The 19807-nt window shown below is 40.7% G+C and overlaps 1 protein-coding gene across 3 annotated transcripts in view; it reads left to right on the top strand.

The window, feature by feature from the left end:
• Positions 1-5442: 5442 nt before the first annotated feature.
• CEP41 (centrosomal protein 41) overlaps positions 5443-19807 on the top strand; it is a 35753-nt gene continuing 21388 nt past the window's right edge. For 2 of the 3 annotated variants that reach the window (XM_070423899.1, XM_070423902.1), the window contains exons 1-2: positions 5443-5538; positions 13559-13622. In XM_070423899.1, coding sequence (XP_070280000.1) covers positions 5506-5538; positions 13559-13622 — 97 coding nt within the window. In that variant the 5' untranslated portion in view covers positions 5443-5505. The remainder of the gene's footprint in view (positions 5539-13558; positions 13623-19807) is intronic. The other variant, XM_070423900.1, reaches the window with a different exon arrangement.

The raw sequence follows: 19807 nt of genomic DNA, 5'->3' as shown, positions 1-19807 counted from the left end.
GCCAATTCCAGTGTCATGAAGATTTCCCCCTATGTTTCTTCTAAGAGTTTTATCTCTTACATTTAGGTTTCTTATCTACGTTGAGATCATTTTTGTATATGGTGTAAGGTTCAACTTCGTTATTTCGTATGTGTATAGCTAGTTTTCCCAACACCATTTGTTGAATCGACTTCACTCTCTCTCCAGCTTTCTTTCAGTTAGTGTTTGCAGTTTTCGATATTCATTTACATTTACCCAATCAGTATTTTTATATTTAAAGTATATTTCTTATAGATAACAAATAGTTGATTTTCTTTATCCAATCTAACCATCTTTGCCCTTTTTTATCATTATTGTTGAGAGTATTACATATGTCCTCCCCTTCCTTTTGCCTTTTAACTGAGGTGTCTACACCAGAAGTTGGCAAACGTTTTCTGTAAAGGGACAGATAGTAAATATTTTAGGCTTTGTAAGCCATCCAGTCTCTGTTGCAACTGCTCAATTCTGCCATTGGAGTCAGAAAAAAGCCATAGACAATACATTAATCAATGGGTGTGCTATGTTCCAACAAAACATTTTTTTTAGCTTAAAATAACTATCTCATTATTTTTCACAATTCTTTCAATTGATTGAGACTCAACTGGATGCTTTTCACTTTGTTTTTTCTTCTTATTCTTCATTTTCTAAAATTGAGACATAATTGATATATAACATTATCTTAGTTTGATGTATATACATAATGATTCGATTCCAATAAAACTTATTTTAAAAAAACAGACTACAAGCTAGATTTGAGCTGAGAATCATAATTTATGCCCTGGTTTAGACAATTTTTACTTAACTATTGATATGGTTTAATTTAATCTGAACATCTGGCTATTCTTTTCTATTTGTCCTATTTAGTCTTTATTCTTTTTTGTATGACTTCTTTGGAATAACAGAGTATTTTATTAACTCATTTTATCCCTACTATTGGCTTATTAGTTATGACTATTTTTTTAAAGTAGTTGCCCTAGGATTTATAATATACATACTAAATTTATTATAGTCTACCTTGAAATAATTCTCTACTTCATGTACAGTTTAAGAATCAATTTTGTCTCCTAACCTTTGTGTTATTATTGTCATGCATTTCAATTCTACGTGTTATAAATTCCATAGTACATTATTATTATTTGTACTGAGACAGTAAATTTTCTTTTAAAGAGAATAAAAATCAAAAGAAAATGTCTTTTATATTTGCCCTCATTTTATCATTTCCATTGCTCTTCATTTGTGTATGTCAAAACTCCCACTAATATCATACTCCTTCTGCCAAAAAACTTACTTTACCATTTTGTGTAATATGGGTTTATTGGCCATGAATTCCTTCAGTTTTTGTTTGTCTGAAAACGTCTATATAATGATCATTTTAAACAGATATTTACACCCTGGCTTGTGTTGCACAATGGTTAGAGCATCAGACACACACACACACACACACACACACACACACACACTCTCCAAAAGGTCCCAAGTTCAATTCCCAGTCAAGGGAACATACCTGGAGAGGCTGCAGGATGGTTGAGACTTTGGGCTCAAGCCATGTACTTCAACCCTAGCCTAAGCGGGAGGCAGAGAAAGGTCAGATCTCACGCTTAGGCTAGAGCAGTGATGGCGAACCTATGACACGCGTGTCAGAGGTGACACGCGAACTCATTTTTTTGGTTGATTTTTCTTTGTTAAATGGCATTTAAATATATAAAATAAATATCAAAAATATAAGTCTTTGTTTTACTATGGTTGCAAATATTAAAAAAATTTCTATATGTGACACGGCACCAGAGTTACGTTAGGGTTTTTCAAAATGCTGACACGCCGAGCTCAAAAGGTTCGCCATCACTGGCCTAGAGGTTAGTGTGCTCCTCCCTTGGACACATTCAACCACCAGGTAGAACGACACCAAATTGTTACCAGAGCCACAGGGACTTTATCCCAGGGTGGAGCCTGTGGATCTGTGGGTTCACTGCCTCAGCTGCTCTTCCATTTCTGGGGTGCAGAGGAAGGACCCCAGGACTGGACCGAATTGGGCAGAATTGTTTGCTTAAGCATCTGAGTTTGTGTCATTTAGGAAATGAAGGTAAACGAAGCCAAGGAAGGGAGCCAAGGCCCATCTTTGAGAAGCAACATCTTGAAACAGGTCTGAGGGGAGGCTCCTGGGCTCTGACCAGGAAACCAGGTTGAAAGCTGAGCGTGAGGGGATGAGGAGCTAATTGGATGGTGTGCGCTGGAGAAGAAGATGGATTCAGGATGAAGAGGGTCCAAAGGTTTCTAGGCTCAGAAGAGGGCCAGACTGCTTGACACATACACGTTCACTGACCAATCACAGCATCTAAAACACTAGCTATCCTTAAACCAGCCACACTTACCCAACTGGGACTCCCACCAACTCTGCAGAAACTAAAAGCGTTTGGGACACATACAGGGTTAAAAAGAAGACATCACGCAAATGCAAGTTCACAAGAGCACTTCCAACTTCATGAAAAATGAGATTAATCAGTGGGAGTAGGAACTTTTAAAGAAAAGAATCAGAACTTCTTCTCTTACAAACAAAGCTCAAACCTCTTAGCAATTACAACTCTGATTGCAAGGATCTTACTCGAGTGCTTGAAGAGTCTTTTTCCTGCCAAGAACGAGCAAACTGCACTTCAAATAGCGGAATTACACAGAATTCAGCTCAGGTCTAAATGGGCCCAGACAAATGCCATAGACCATTCTCAGACTGAAATAAGAATGCGGTTTTTGGTTTCTTAGGGGGTGGGTGTTTTTGTTAAGGTATACAATTAATTCATAGTCACTTAAGAAAATCTGCAAAATACACAAAAGTGTAAAAAAGAAAACAACTATCCATAATCCAGAGATGATTTACATTTTAAATATTTTCAAAACAATATTTTTGTGGGTACTGCTTCCCCCCCCCCCCCTCACAAATCAGGTTATATTAAATTAAAAATCGTTTCCAGCTATTTCCATTTACTCCATCAGGAACAATTTTCCATTGCCTTAGTTATTCCTTAAAATATACTTTTAAATATTCTTCCATAATGTTATATTTTATGGATATGCCACCATTTATTTTAATCATTTTTAACTGACGATCAATTAGGTTATTTCAATTTTTTAACCTTTTAAATACAATTCCAGTAAATATCCGTGGCTGTAATCTTTGTGCATCTCTCTTATTATTTCCTTAGGAGGAATTCTCAGACTATTAAGATTTGAGAGCTTCTCCATACTCACTTTCAAATTACTTTTCAAAATGGTCTCACTGCTTTTTACTCACCTTTACAATGTGTGAGCATGGCACTGAGCATTATCATTAAAAAAAAAAAAAAGAGAGAGAGAGAGAGAGAGAAAACAAAAAATCTTTGTCTGCTTGTTAGTTGAAAAATGGGATCTAGCTGTTTGGTTTTGTCTTTCATATGTTTATCGAATGTTTTTCTTCTATGAATCATCTTTTTGTGCCATTTACTGTTTTTTATATTTGGGGTAAGCAACTTGCTTTAATTTTGATGCAATTTTGCTGTAGCAAATCCAAAGGGGACCCTAAAAAGAAACTCATGAAGCTAAAAGCCTTTTGATTTATAGCTTTAAGCTTTCCAAGGATTCCGAGGCAAAATGTAAAGGAAATTGGAGGTTTTTCTAGAGCACAGTCTCTCAAGGTGTGGCCCTTGGACTCTATGCATCAGAACCAAGGAGTGAGAGAGGGGGGCCACATGTATTTAAATCACAGATTCCTAAACCCCACTGCAGACACACACAGTCGGCATCTCTGACAGTTGGGCCCAAGAACCCACATTTCTATAATCTCCAGGTATGTTCAATTTTTCTTGAACTCGATTAATGAATTATCACTCATCTATTCAGTCCTCCATGTTAGAAAAATTACAGCTATCCCATTCCTTGCATCCCTTACCTCTTCTCATGTATACAATAATTTTACCAACAAATGTCTTTAAATTTATTTTCTGCTCCTTCTCACCACCTCTTAGTTTTGTTCCTTATGATCGTCCTCTCTTCTTTCCCTTCCACTGTTTATTCTACCCTACCCTTACAGTACCCTGGGTAAGGATAAGCATACATTCTTAGTAATGTGTCCACAAGTTTCTACTTATTATGCAAAAGGTTCTAGATAAATATCCTCCCCACCGCTCCCCTCCCAATTTTTTGCAACCCTTGAACTCTTCCTTATTCTAGTTGGAGGACTGGAGAACACTAGAGAAGTTCTGACAAAACTCAGTAAGAAGCTTGAAAAGGCAAGAGACCGCTATAGGCAGTGTAAGCTCCTAGGGTCACCCACCTGTGACAACACGATTCAAGGTGTGGCCCTCAGGGTGGCATGCCCAAGTGTCTGAGAAGACAGGGCATGTGAGGCCATACTGTTGAATGGGTCATCTACACAGACCCTAAAATAGCTCACATGGATGCTGTTATTCACAGAGAGCCAGGAATATGAACAGTTCAGAGTAACATTTCTCCGTCCCTGAAAAAACAACTTAGAGCAAAGAACAAAGAGTTACTGTGTTGTTCCTCCCATGTAAAAGGAAACAATAATTTTGATGGATTTGGTGGGACATTGGGGAGCCAAGTCAAACTGTGTGTGATTGTTTTATAAAGGTGCTAGGACTTAATTTTCAGATCTGGAATAAGAACAGGTGGTGGCTGATGGCAGGAGTCACAATGGTTTCCATGACAACGGGATTGGGTTTTAGTCATCCTCCCATCCTCCACGAAACCTTCTGCAGCTTTTCTCATAAGGTGCTTATTAAATATTTGTTAAATGAATCACGAATCACAGAATGGTGTGTGTACTTTGCAATTAAGGCTGCCGTTCTCTAGCTAGCTAAAAGCTTTTAAAGCAACACTAATTACTATATTTACACGATATTTTGCATAATTTGCATATTAACTTAACCTGAAAATAATAAGCTACAAATTTCCACCCCTGCTGAACAGTCCTGTCCCTTATCTGTTCCCTGTGGTGGAAGTAGCCCAGATGCTTGAAATGGCCTTAAGGGTGGTGGTGGTGTGTGTGTCTTAAACCGTATTTGTTCTTCCACATTTGCTAGAACGCTTGTTTCCCTGTACCACCACCATCTCCCTCCCCACTTTCCAGCCCCTGCTCCCCTTCTCCTTAAACCCTCCGCCCCCGCATCTGCGCAGTCGCCCCCGTGCCGGCGCCAGCCAGCCCCTCCCCCGCGCCCCTCTTCCCGCGCTACAGCTCCAGCCCGTGGGGCCCAGCCGAGAGCACAAAAGGCCTTGGCAGCCGGCGTCCCGCGTTGCCCTTGGCAACCATTGGAGTAGCATCTCCTGCCTAGACCCTGCAAAGAGGTAGTAAACGGGGCCTCCATTGGCTGGCCGGGAAAGGCAAGCCAATCGGAGAAGAGCTTGTAGGGAGGCGGCTGAGCGGAGATTGTAGGGGTAGGAAGTTAGGGTTAGAGGCAACCGGTGAGGCTAGAACCCTGAACGTGGTCGGTTGGCGCCAGTATGTCTGTCCGGAGGCACATTGGGAATCCTGAGGTGAGGGCCAGGTCCGGATCGGAGAGGCGGAGGGGGCGGGCGCACCGGAAAAGGCTCCACGTGGGCAGGGAAGAGCAGCCGGCGACTTCCGCCGCCCGCAAGGCGGGAAGCGGCCGGCGTGAGGAGGGGTCTGGAGGGGGAAAGGAGGCGGGGCGGGCCGGGGGCGCGGAGCCCGGGCCTTCCTCCCGCGCTGGGCCCCCATCCCGCCCTTGCTCACCCCTTGCTCTCTGCACGCCGGTATTTGTCGCCGAGAGGAGCGAAGTGCATAACGAAAGACACAGCCCCTTCCCTCAAAGGGCTTGCAATCTAGGAGCGGCAGATACAAAACATGAGGAACGTGACATTGCAGCCCGGAGACTAACACCATCAAAAGCAGCTATCACGGCTCATTATGGCAGCGGTTCTCAACCTGTGGGTCGAAGGACCCTTTCACAGGGGTCGCCTAAGACCATTGGAAAACACATATATAATTACATATTGTTTTTGTGATTAATCACTGTGCTTTAATTATGTTCAATTTGTAACAATGAAAATACATCCTGCATATCAGATATTTACATGACGATTCATAACAGTAGCAAGATTACAGTTATGAAGGAGCAACGAAAATAATTTTATGGTTGGGGGTCACCACAACATGAGGAACTGTATTAAAGGGTCGCGGCATTAGGAAGGTTGAGAACCACTGCCTTATGGGGATACAGAAAGAGCAGCCATAAGCAGACCAAGCCTTCTGGAAAGGGCGCAAACTATCACATTGGTTTTACCCCGACCCCACAGCACCTTTTACTTTGTCTGTTCCGCCCCTACTGCCCTGCTGCATTTGTGTTCATTTAATTTCCACTCGTGTGCATGGGACTCCCACCTTGGAGTAGGAGCTAGACATGCAAAGACAGTAAGACAAGGCCTTGGTCCTGTAGTGAGTTCAGTCGAGCCAGGGAGACTTGTAAACAGAATTGGATGCAATGTGGTTCGGGAGCAACATGTAAGAGAGCCCAAGGGGACGATAGGACCGCACGGAGGGAGAGAAGGGCGCTGGAGTGGCCGGAACCGGCCAGGGGGTGAGCCAGGCGAAGAAGCGCTGCAGGTGGGACAGCATGCGTTTGACAGAAGGTGTGAAACAGGCAGTGGCAGTTCCCTGCAGAGCCCAGGCGTCAAGTCCGGAAGGGCCTTCTGTGCCTTGCTGAAACTCCTGGCCTTTCTTACTGTCCAGGCGTTGCAATTTATTTTATTTTATTTTCACCTCAGGGTGGATGCCTGTGAGCTATGTAGACAAAGTTGTGAGGCTGAGCTTAGGCTCCGCAGGAGCGTGCCAGGATGGATTCTGTATGACAGTGATGGCGAACCGATGACATCGATCTCATTTTTTTTTGGTCGATTTTTCTTTGTTAAATGGCATTTAAATATATAAAATAAATCTCAAAAATATAAGTCTTTGTTTTACTATGGTTGCAAATATAAAAAAAAATTCCTATATGTGACACGGCACCAGAGTTAAGTTAGGGTTTTTCAAAATGCTGACACGCCGAGCTCAAAAGGTTCGCCATCACTGCTGTATGATCTCTACCATGGAGGTGAGGGAGGGAGGTGTGGAGAGCGGCAGTCAAGCTGCCATATGTTTCTCTTGTCTGCCGGCCAGAATCCAGGAAGCCTTTTAAAGTAAAGAGTGACGTGATCTGATTTGCATTTCAGGTCGTGGTTGGGACACCTTGTGGAGAATGGATCTGAGGAGCCCAGGTCTGGGCCTAAGGAAACGGGTTGGGTGGTTATGATGTTATAGACCTAAGCAGCGGTTCTCAACCTGTGGGTCGCGAACAATGAAAATACATCCTGTATATCAGATATTTACATTACAATTCATAACAGTCGCAAAATTATAGTTATAAAGTAGCAACGAAAATAATTTTATGGTTGGGGATCACTACATGAGGAACTGTATTAAAGGGTCGCAGCATTAGGAAGGTTGAGAACCCCTGAAAGGCCACAGCATGAGGGACAGGATTGAGAGAAATATTTAGGGGGTAAAATCATCAAGACCTCATCATTCGTTTTGAGAAACGAGAGAGTGATGGATGGTTGGTTCCCAGCTTGGGCTCCTCATTGGTGCCGATGCCATGCTAACGGGATCAGGAATGTGGGTGGAAGAGGACGGCGGGAGCAGCAGGGATGTGTGAGGATACATTTGTGTCCTAAAGGAAGACGTCCAGCTTCCTCTCCTGTTTTAGCGGAGCACCGTTTCCTGTAGTTTCTTGGAAGTGCATAAGAAATAAATATATATTTTTTATTTATGCCTAAGATGTTGGGCCTGTCTAAAAATGTTAGTCCTCTACCTTCACATGTACTTGCCTGAACGTCTGGTTGAGTATAGAATTGTTGGTTGGAACTCCATCCGCATTTTGAAAACATTGCATTGTGATCTCCCTCCTGTTTTCTCCATCCTCTCTTTCTTGAATTCATTATTGTGTTGCTGCTTCTATATGATTGCTTCTCAAATTTTTAAAAATTTTATCTCCTTTGTTGTTGATGACATTATTACAGATGTCCCCCCCCCCCTCCATTTTCTCCCTCTTTGCCCACCACCACCACCCCACCCTCCCCACCCTGGCCTTCACCACACTGTTGTCTTGTCCATTAGCTGTGCATATATGTTCTTTGGTCTACTACATCTTTGTCTTTTTGCTCTCTTTGGGAGATTTGTTTAACTTTATCTTCCAATCCTTCTATTGAGTTTTTAATTTCTGCCATAATGTTTTTAATCCTTAAGAGCTCTGTTTTGGACTCTGATATCCTTTATAAAAACTCTTGTTTTGATTTAAATACAGATTCACATGATATAAATACAGATTACTATGCAAAAATAGTACAAAGCAATCCCATATGCCCTTCACCCAGTTTCCCCCAATGATAATATTTTACACAAATATAGTACAATATTAAACCAGAAAATTGGCCTTTGTACTATGTGTGTATAGTTCTAGGCCTTTTTATTACATGTGTAGATTTAATATACTAGTAATCAAGATTTGCACGTGTGTAGATTTTGCAATCAAGATACAGAACTATCCTATCACTACAATATCTCCCTTATACTATCCCTTCCTAGTCACATCCACTTTCTTCCCCCTCATTATCCTAACCCTTGTCAACCACTAATGTGTTCTCCATTTCTTCAATTTGTAATTTTAAGAATATTGCATAAATGGAATCAAGTAGTATGTGACCTTTTGAGATTGGCTTTTCTCCACTAGAATAATGTCCTTGAGATGCATCCAAGTTGTAGCTTGTAGCAATATCATTCCTTTTTATTGCTGATTAGTATTCTGTGGTTTGGATGTATAACAGTTTATTTAACCATTCAGCTATTGTGGGATATTTGGCTGCTTTCAGTTTTGGGCTATAATAAATAAAGATAGGAACTTTTGGGTACAGTTCTTTGTGTGATGTTAATTTTCATTTCTCTGGGATAGATGCCTAGGAGTACAGTTCTTGGGTGGTATGTAAGCTTACATTTAGTTTTTTTTTAGAAACTGAGTATATACGACGACGGTATATACTACATACTATATAGCCTAGGTATGTAGTAGGCCAGATCATCTAGATTTCACAATGACGAAATCGCCTGTGTATTTCTCAGAGTGTATCCTCATTGTTAAGTGGCATATGACTGTACAAGTTCATGTGTGGATATGTGTTTTCATTCCTCTAATAGTGTTTTTAAATATTTTTCCTTCATAGCCTCAGTTTCCTCCATATTGCTATTTTTCTTTTTGTTTTGTTGGAGATGTTTGTATTAGTAAGCTTGAGCTGTCATAACAAAATACCACACATCGGGTGGCTTATACAACAGAAATTTTTTCCTCATAGTTTGGGAGGCCGGGAAGGTTAAGATCAAAGTGCTAGCCAATGTAGTTTCTGGTGAGAGCTCTCTTCTGGCTTGCAGATGTGCTCACAGAAAGAGGTCTCTTCTTTCTGTGTGCAGGGATGGGAAAGGAGCAGGTTCTTTGGTGTTTCTCTTTATAAGAACATGTCCACCCTTATGACCTCATTTAACTTTACTTCCTAAAGGCTCTCTCTCCAAATACAGTTATATTGGGGATTGGGATTTCAATGTATGAATTTGGGGGGACACAATTCAGTCTATATCAATGTTTTCAGACTTCTTTTATCCCTACATTGTTAATTTATGTTTTCGTGTAGGAGACTTAAAATGTGATTGGACCCTGGCTGGTATGCTCAGTGGTTAGAGATAGGCTGCACACTGAAGGGTCCAGGTTCGATTCCTGGTCAAAGGCACGTACCTGGGTTTCCCATTTGCTCCCACCCGCATGTGGGAGGCAACCAGCCAATGTGTCTCTCTCCCTCTCTTGCACTTTCTCCGAAAAGCAATGGAAAAAATATCCTCAGGTGAGAATTGACAATAACAACACAAAATTAAAAATGTGATTGGTGCCCAGCCAGTGTAGCTCAGTGGTTGAGAGTCAGTCCATGAACCAGGAGGTCACGGTTCGATTCCCAGTCAGGGCACATGCCCAGGTGGCAGGCTCAATCCCCAGTAGGGGGAATGCACGAGGCAGCCAATCAATAATTCTCCCTCATCATTGATGTTTCTATCTCTCTCTTCTTCTCTTTTCCTCTCTGAAATCAATAAAAATATATTTTAAAAAAAAATAGAAAATAAAGATGGAGAAACTGAGTCTCAGTAAGTTGCTCAGGAGAGCACAGCCAGTAAGCAACCGTAGCCCACCCACCACCCAGTCTGACAACCTAAAATGTTTCTAAACATTGACAGTTGTCCCTGGGGTGGGGGGAGAAAAGTGCACTTGTCTGAGGACCAGTTACCTACAGGGTAACATCCGGGTTTCCTAGCATGGATACAAGGTCCTTTGTGATCTGTCCCTGTGTGTCTCTCCAGCCTCATCTGACCCCATGTTGCCCCCTATGGCTGCCCTCAAAGAGCCTGTTATAATACCACAGACATGAACCTTCTCAGCCTCTCTGCCTCCCCTGTCGCTCCCACCCACTACTCCTCGAGTTTAGCTAATTGACTCAGCCCTCAGATTTCACCCTCAGGAAACGGTTCTTTCCTCTTGGTCTGGTTTAGGGGCGAATTTTACATACTCCCGTGGCACCCCCAGCTTCTCGCTCCTTGTTTATCGTGCAGTGTGGCATCCGTTCACTCGCCTTCCTTTCCAGCATCAGGCAGAGCTGGACGGCTGAGAATGTGTTTTTCACCTCTGTGTCCTCGGCACAGTGGTTTACTCCTAGAAGGCACCCAGTAAATGCGACTGGATGAATGGTTGGCACCCAATACGGCTTTTTGAATGAATGGTTTTCCTTGAAACAGCTTCTTTTTTCAGTTCTTTCACTTCCCGCCATCCCATCCTGTTTATGTAATTGAAAAAAAGCCAGTTGGTCAGTAGGTCAAGAAACAGTCACCCCAAAGCAAGAATTTTAATGAAAAAAGTATGGCAGCTCCATAAAACCCACGGTGCTCTGCTTAGAGCGGAGCACAAATGCTTTTACGTTGCGATTGGTACTAGAAAGTCAGGAACAAGAAGTTGGACCAAAATAGGAAAATGAGAAGAAATACTACATTTTCCTACTGCAGCATATGGATTTCTCATTAGGCTGTGTAAGGGAAAACCAGGGGCGGGGGGGCTCCGTGACTGCAGCTGTCCGCACTCCCCCCATCATTCTGCTGCCACCACACCTGGTCCCCAGAGACACCCTCACTTCTTAGCTATGTTGGCTTAGGTATGGACAAATCCCCTTAGTTCAGCAGAGACGAGCCTGGAATTTTTCAAAAGAAGCTTTGCTAGGCAACTAGGGAAAAAGCAAAACAAAAGTAAAAACAGGAAATAGCATATAGAAATTATAAAAATACGGAGAGCAAGATAGAAAAAAAGAAAATTTCTAGCCTAAGATAACTGAGTTCCAGTATTAGCTTTTCTTTTTAAAAAAAAATATGTTTTTTTTTTTATCGATTTCAGAGGGGAAGGGAGAGGGAGATAGAAACACCAACGATGGGAGAGAATCCATTGATTGGCTGCCTCCTGCATGTCGCCACTGGGAATCAAGCCCGCAACCTGGGCATGTGCCCTTGACCAGAATCGAACCCAGGACCTTTCAGTGCCCAGGCCGATGCTCTATCCACTGAACCAAACCAGCAGGGCAAGTATTAGCTTTTCTTGACTCAATTTACCAGGCACATGTTTTCCGTTTTTTTTTGTTTGTTTGTTTGCTTTGGGGTTTTTTGTTTTGTTTTGCTGTGGTATTGTCTTCCTCTGGGAACTTGTCCTAAAGTCCCTCTTTTTAGTCTTTGAATATTTTCTTTCACTTAAAAGCCTTCTCAAAAAAAAAAAAAAAAGGAAAGAAAGAATCTTCTCCATCTTCATCTAGGAAGGAGTTGAAATTGGCATTAGAGTCCCTTTTTCTTGTAGACAGCATGTGACTGATCAGCTGGAGAAACCTTTCAGGGTAAAATAATTCAGGGGTCCCACAAACACATCCATGGCGAAGGTTTTACTTACCTAGGGCGAAATGAAAAACAGGTAATGTCAGTGAGTTTTTTAATAATAATAAAGGACCAATCTTTATTTTGAGATTTTTTTTTCTTTTTAAGTGTTAAAATAGCAGATGGTAGTTTTGAGTCGTTAACTAAATGCTGTAGTTACCTACGTTTTTAAGGGCAAGTGATACAGGTTTTAAAGTTTGATGTTCTCATCTAAGGAACCACCAAGTAGTTGTGATAGTACAGTCCTCATTCTATATATTCATTTGTTGATTGATTATTAAGTCCTGGGTGAATACAAATTTGAGTAAGTTATTGTCCCTGCCTTCAAGGAAATCCTAGCCGAGAGAAGAAGGGCGAGTTGTAAACAGTGGTACAGGGTGTCCATATTCTGGGAGGGAGGGAGAAAAGAAAGTGCCTAATTCCACCTGGGACAGCTTATAAAGGAAGTGAAGTTTTGTCTGAGAAAAGGCATCCTAGGCGGACATTTGCTAAGACTGGAGACCTGAATGAATGTGGCACATTTTGGGGAACACTCAGGCAACTTTAACTTGGCAACATGTGGGCGAGTGGCGAAAGGTGAAGCTGGAAAGGCATATTACCCGGTTTAACTTCATATTCCACAGCTACCTGTGACTGAACATATGGTTTTCCTACTTGTAGGCCAGAAAAAAAGCCTGAGCAAGCAAGTATATTCTATAATGTCCTTATTCATCAGCCTTTCCTCAGTCCATGGCTTTTGAAAATTTAATGTGGGTCAATGTCCTGAGCTTGGATTCAGAGTTCACTGCCAGAGTACAGGACAAGGGAGACCCAAGATAGGCATCTTTCCTGGCCATAAACTTACCCCGAGCCCGGATGTGCCCCGGCTGCACCGCGAGCAGCTGCCATGGCCGTGACGTCTGTGGAGCCGCGGGCTCCAGGCAGGCAGCGGGAGAGGCCTGCCAAACCGTTCCCGGCCCGACAACATCTGGGCGCTGTGCTCAGGTCTGGGTCCACGTGCCCCCTTTTCAGGAGAGATGTGGATACAAGCTAGAGGGCCTCCAGAGGAGATGGCCTACAAGTCATCATACCAAGAGTAAAATTAAAAAGAAGAACAAGAGAGCTGCCTTGAGTTGGTTTAACTGATTTCTTGAGGCAGAGGCGGGTGGCTTATTCTGGGTTGCAACAGTGGGCTGGATGGAAATTAGTGACCAATTTTGGCTCAATGTCAGAAATGATTTTAAGAGCCTTTTTCCCGAGTCCTTTTTTTACATGCTGCTATGAGATTATTTTGGCAAAATATGCAAATGTTTTGACAGAAACAAGACAGCCATCTTCACCTGTAGAGATGCTGTAGCACATAGTCCTATCTTTAAGGGATTGTTGGACCTCTTTCTACCTATAAATTCGATGAAATTGTAGCATTTGTTCTATTTTTTAAGTAACTGACTCTTTCCTAACTTTGCCACCCTTATCTTTACAGTACATTAATCCAATGTATTGTGAATTTTTAATTTTTTTTTTTAGTATCTGACCAAAAGGATACCACAAAACCCAAAGTATCAGCATGTCAAGTCAAGACTGGACACTGGTGAGTAAAGACTAAAAAATTAAAACTTTTTAAAAATTCAAAAGCTAATTATTGGCAAGAAGCAGCTAAAAGTTTCCCATTGTCTTGTTTGATGTCTTTCTGGGCTCAGGGACTTGCTTTTGATACCTGTTTGTCAGTTTGTCCACGACAATTCCATTCACAGGATTAGCTTATTATAAATTGAGAAATTGATGAAAACATTGTTCAATAAGTTGCAGGGCTGAGGCTAATAAATATCAGATGGTCAACTTCTATTTGGGGACACCTCAAGTATGTTTCTTTAGACTGGGAGTAATAGATTATACTTGTGTGCCTTTGTTCAATTTGGTATTTGCAAAGTTATGGCCTATGGGACTAGAAAGATGAGTGTGAATCGTGATTTTTTGCAATCAAAGAGCTTAGATTCAAGTGGAGGCAGACAGACTTGAATGAGTAACTGAAATACCAGACAAAATTAAATTAGTGCTGCAATTCAGGTAAAATGAAATTTGAGTGTATTACTGCTTATTTCCATGCTGTTAACATTTTTCACCAGGCCCCTTGTGGATTTGCAGCCTTGTGAGATTTTTGTTGTTTATTTGTTTAGTTTTTTTTTTCAAACTTTTAAAGCCTGCTGTGGAAAATCCATCCTATTAAGATGGTTTCGCTAGTAGATTGGGGTACTGCATGCCTTTAGAATACTGAACATTCCACCAGTAACCTGAAGACAACTGAGAAAATAAATTGGGATGTCAACTTTGTTTAAATCTCATTCATTTTGTCTTTGTCTTTTTCCAGTCTCCTTCAAAATCATTACCTCACACTGTACATGTTTCCTCATATAAAATAGAGTTAAATGCTTTAAATGAACCCATTTGCAGATACAATTTCTGGGGATCTTTCTTTCAAACATTTCCGTGCTGTACAGATATTTCCTTGCAAATATCCTGTTTGATGGGAGGTAAAAAAAATATTATCTGTTATTGAGAAGCAGGAAATTGTGGCACAGAGATCGTGTGATTTACATGAAGTTCAGTAAAGAAGCTAGAACGGATTTGTATGCAGGATGAGGAAGTGGATGTTGGAGAACTGGTGCAAAGTCCTGTGTATTGTTTCAGTCCTGTGTACTGTCCTAATTTTTCCCCAGAGCTGAGGGTTTTTTCCCCCAAAAAATAAATATTTGTGTATAGCTTTATATCTTTGTCTCTTAGAAATTGAACTGAAATTTCAATGAAAATCATTTTTTTCTCCTCAATTTCTCAATTCATAACCAAAATTTGACTCAGTATAATGATACCTGAAATTAATTTCAGTTTTAAGTATCTTTTTTATAACACATAGTGATTACCTATATCCTTTTCTATTCTGAGATTTTCGTTGTTGTTGTTGTTGATCCTCACCTGAGGGTATTTTTCCATTGATTTTTAGAGAGAGTGGAAGGATGGGGGGGAGAGAGAGAGAGAGAGAGAGAGAGAGAGATGAGAGAGACACATCGATTGGTTGCCTCCCACATGCACCCCAACCAGGGCCTTAGATCGAACCTGCAACCCCGTTATGTACCCTTGACTGGAAATTGAACCCGAGACCCTTTGGTGGGTGGGCCGGTGGTCTAAACACTGACCCACACCGGCCAAGGCTATCCTGACATTCTAAGCTAGTGTTTTGCTAATAAAACTTTTTATTTTGGGGTAATTTTAGATTCATATGGAATTATAAGAAATGATTTAGAGAGATTCCATGGATCCTTGACTCAGTTTCCCATGGTAACATCTTGGGAAATGATACTGCAAAATCACAACCATGATATTGACGTTGATGTTTACAGACTAGATACAGAACATATCCGTCACCACAAGGATCCTTCATGCTGCTCTTTTAAAGCCACTTCCGCTTTCCACCCTCACCTCCTCCCTAACCATGGCAACCACTAACCTGTTCTCCATTTCTAGAATTTTGTCCTTTCACAAATGCTGTATAAATGGAATCATACAATATACAACTTTTCGGATTGGCTTTTTCGCTCAGCATAATTCTTTGGTGGTCTATCCAAGTTTTTGCATTTATTGGTAGTTTGTTCCTTCTTGTGACTGAGTAGTTATACCATGGCATACGACAGTATAACCGTTGCCTGTTGAAGGAGGTTTGGATTGTCTCCACCTTTTGACTATGACAAATAAAGTTGATGTATACATTTGTGAACAGATTTTTGTGTGAATATAAGTCTTCATTTCTCTGGGATAAATGCCCAGAAGTACAATTGCTGGGTTGTATGGTAGTTGCCATTGTGTTTTTTTAAGAAACTGCCAAACTGTTTTCCAGAGCGGCTGGACCATTTTTGATTCCCACCAGCAATGTCTAAGTGATCCAATTTCTCCACATCCTTGCCAGCATTTACTTGGTTTTTTACTTTAGCCATTCTGATCGATATGCAGGGGCGTATCATTATGGCTGTGATTTGCATTTCCCTAATGGCTAGTGATGTTGAGCATCTTCATGCACTGATTTACCATCAGTCTATCTTCTTCGGTGAAATGTCTGTTCCTGGCTTTTGCCTATGTTCTAACTGAACTGTTTGCTTTTTAATTGTTGAGTTTTGAGGGTTCCTTATGTATCCTAGCCAGTCCTTTGTTGGATACATGCTTTGCAAATACTTCCTCCCACTCTGTAGCCTGTCTTTTCATCCTCCTAACAGGGTCTTTCAAAAAGCAAAAGTTTTTAATTTGGGGAAAGTGCAGTTTTAATGTTTCCTTTTTGGGTCATGCTTTGCTGTCCAGTCTAAGAACTTTTTGCCTAGCCTAGATCCCAAAGAGCTTCTATTACGCTTTTTTTCTAAAAGTTATATAGCTTTAAGTTTTACATTGAAGTCCATGATACATTTTCAGGTAATGTCTGTGTGAGATATGTGACTTAGAGTGAGATGAACGTTTTGCTCTGGATGTCCAGTTGCTCTAGCACCATTTGTTAAAAAGATGACCTTTCCTCCATTGAATTGCATGTTCACCTTTGTCAAAACCCAGTTGGGCATATTTATATGGATCTGCTTCTGAGTTCTCCATTCTGTTCCATTGACCTATATGTCTATTCCTCTGCCAGCACCACACAGGCCTGATTACTGTAGCTACATAGTAAATTAGATACTTAAACTTGGTTGCTGATTACTCCCACTTTACTTTTCTTTACAAAATTATTTTAGCTATCTCAATTCCTTTGCTTTTCCATGTAAATTTTAGAATCATCTTATTTATACCTACAATAATATTACTATGATTTTAATAGTAGTTGCATTAAACCTATGTATATTCATTTGGGGAGAATTGACATCTTGCTATGTTGAATCTTCCAATTCGTTAATATACTATGTCTCTCCATTTATTTACACCTTCTTTGATTTATTTCATCAGCATTGAATAGTTTTCAGGATATAAATCCTGTACATGGTCTGTTGCATTTACACCTAAGTATGTAATTTTTTGAACAATTGTAAATGGCCCTATATTTTAAATTCTGGTATCTAAGTGTTTATTGCTAGAAATACAGCTTATTTTTTGTATGTTTATTTTGTATCCAGGACCTTGCTAAACTCACTTTTTTTAGGTACAGGAGGCATTTTGGTATATGTTTTTTGGGGTGAAACAGGGAAGGTTGTAGATTCCTTGGGCTTTCCTGTGTAGACAATCATGTCATCTACTAAAAGGAACAGTTTTATTTCTTCCTTTCCAGTCGGTACACTTTTCATTTTCTTTTGTTGTCTTATCACTCTGGCTAGAAGTAACAGCACTATGTCACATAAAAGTGAAAAGAGTAGACATCCTTGTCTTTTCCCAGCCTTAGGGGAAAGTATTTACTCTTTCATCATTAAGTGTAGTGTTAGCTATATTAGGTCAAGGGAATTTCCTCCTGTGGCTGTTTTTCTGAGAGTTTCTATCATGAATGACTGTTGAATTTTCCTAAATGCTTTTACTGCATCAGTTAATATAATCATGTGACTTTTTTCCCATTAACTTGTTAATATAGTGGATTTTCAATATTGTACTAGTTTTGTATCCATGGGATAAATCTCACGTAGTCATGGTGTATAATTCTTTTTCTTTTTTAATATTTATTGTTGCAAGTATTACATATGTCCCTTTTCTTCCCCCCGTAGACTCCCTCCAGATCACCCCCACTCCCCACTCCAGGCCTTCAGCACCCTATTGTCTGTGTCCATGGGTTATGCATATATGTATACAAGGTCTTTGGTTGATTACCTCTCACCCATCTACCCTCCCCGCCTTCCCTCTGAGATTCCACACTCTGTTCCATGCTTCCATGTCTTTAGAACTACTCCATTCATCAGTTTATTTTGTTAATTAGATTCCACATATGAGTGAGATCAGGTGATACCTGTCTTTCTCTGACTGACTTATTTCACTCAGTCATACTTTCCAGGTCCCTCCATGCTGTCTCAAAGGGTAAGAGATTCTTCTTTTTTACTGCTGCATAGTACTCCATGGTATACATGTACTACAGCTTTTTTACCCACTTGCCCACTGATGGGCACTTGGGCTGTTTCCAGGTCTTAGCTATTGTAAATTGTGCTGCTATGAACATAGGGGTGCATATATTCTTTCTACTGATATCAGGGAGAGGGAGAGAAGGATAGAAACATCAGTGATGAGAAAGAATTATTGATCAGCTGCCTCCTGCACTCCCTGTAATGGGATCGAGCCAGCAACCCCGGGTATGTGCCCTCAGCGCAAATCAAACTGTGACCTCCTGATTCATGGATCGACGTTCAACCACGGAGCCACACCAGCTCAACAATATGTGGTCTTTTATACCTGGCTTCTCTCGCTTAGCATCCGTGTTTCAAGGGTCAGTGTTGTTGTAGCATGTGTCAGTGCTTTATTCCTTTCTATTGCCAAATAGTATTTTGTATAGTGATTCCACATTTTGCTTATCCACTCATCAGTTAGTGGGCATTTGGTTCATTTAGACTTTTTGGCCACAGTGCTGCTATGAGCATTAGTATACAAGTTTTTGTGTGAACATATGCTTTCCGTTCTCTAGGTTACATACCTAGGAGTTGAATAGTGGGTCCTATGCTACCTCTGTCTTTACTTCTTTTAGGAACTGCCAAACTGTTTTCCAAAGCAGCTGCAATGCAGGAGGGCTCTATTTTCTCCACATCCTCAAAAATGTTTTATTGTCCATCATTTTGATCACAGTCATGGTTGTAGGTGTGAAGTGTTATCTCATTGTGGTTTTGATTTGCATTTCCCTAATGACTAATGATGTTGAGCACCTTTTTATGGGCTTATTAGCATTTGTCTATCTCCTGTGGAAAAGTGGCTATTCAAACCATTTTGCCCATTTTTTAAATTGTGGGTTATTTTTCTCTTAATTGTTGAGTTATAAGTGTTATTTTGTATTCTCTGGATTCTGGACCCTAATCAGAAATAGGATTTGCAAATATTTTCTCCCTTTTTGTGGGTCATCCAGGGTTTTTGTTGTATTTAGCTGGAGGAGTAGAGAAAAATACATCCACCTCATCTTCCTGTAAGTAAATGTCTCCCAAACTCATTTTTAATGGCTTTGGAAGGACCAAAGTGTGCTTCATGGCTTAAAACTCAAAGTTTAGTTTAGCTTAGTGTGGGAGAGTCGTTTTATTCTAGTGTTCAATTTCTTTTGTTGTTTCTATGCGGGAAATGTATTTATACGTTTTACGTTGACTGTAAGAAGTAGAGCCACCTGTTAGTGCACAATAAAAACTACCCGCAAACAATGTATTAAATTGTTTTAAAGACAATTTAGGGAAAAGGTTTTAATTTTTTTCTATGCATTTTTATGACTTACCTCTCTGTGTATTCAGTATAGTGGCCTGTGTATTATATGCCAAGTTATACTACAGATCCCTTTAGCCCTCTTGGTAGCCATCAGAGCCTGAGACAATGCAAAGCTGTGTTCTGTCCAGATATTATCACTTATCTGTATGCCATAAGGTGAAAAGGGTGAGGAGACCTGGTTAAGAAAACACAAGAGTGACCTTATAGCCCAAGTGAGAGTAAAGAGGTCCCATCTGTGGTATGTTTTTAAGCTCTGCCATCAGAGCCATAGAAACAGGCACAGAAATGAGTGAGCATTTCTCATTTCTAGGCAAAATAGATAGGTCTTTCATCTTTTCTTACCAAACAATGAGTAATTCAGAGATAATCACAAGAAATCAA

Source organism: Myotis yumanensis, unplaced genomic scaffold (assembly GCF_028538775.1).
Source record: "Myotis yumanensis isolate MYYU_CA2020_CCGP unplaced genomic scaffold, mMyoYum1.0.hap1 SCAF_9, whole genome shotgun sequence".
Taxonomy (NCBI): Eukaryota; Metazoa; Chordata; class Mammalia; order Chiroptera; family Vespertilionidae; genus Myotis; species Myotis yumanensis.
The sequence above is the reverse complement of the archived record's forward strand: the minus strand, read 5'-3'. Positions and strand labels throughout refer to the sequence as shown.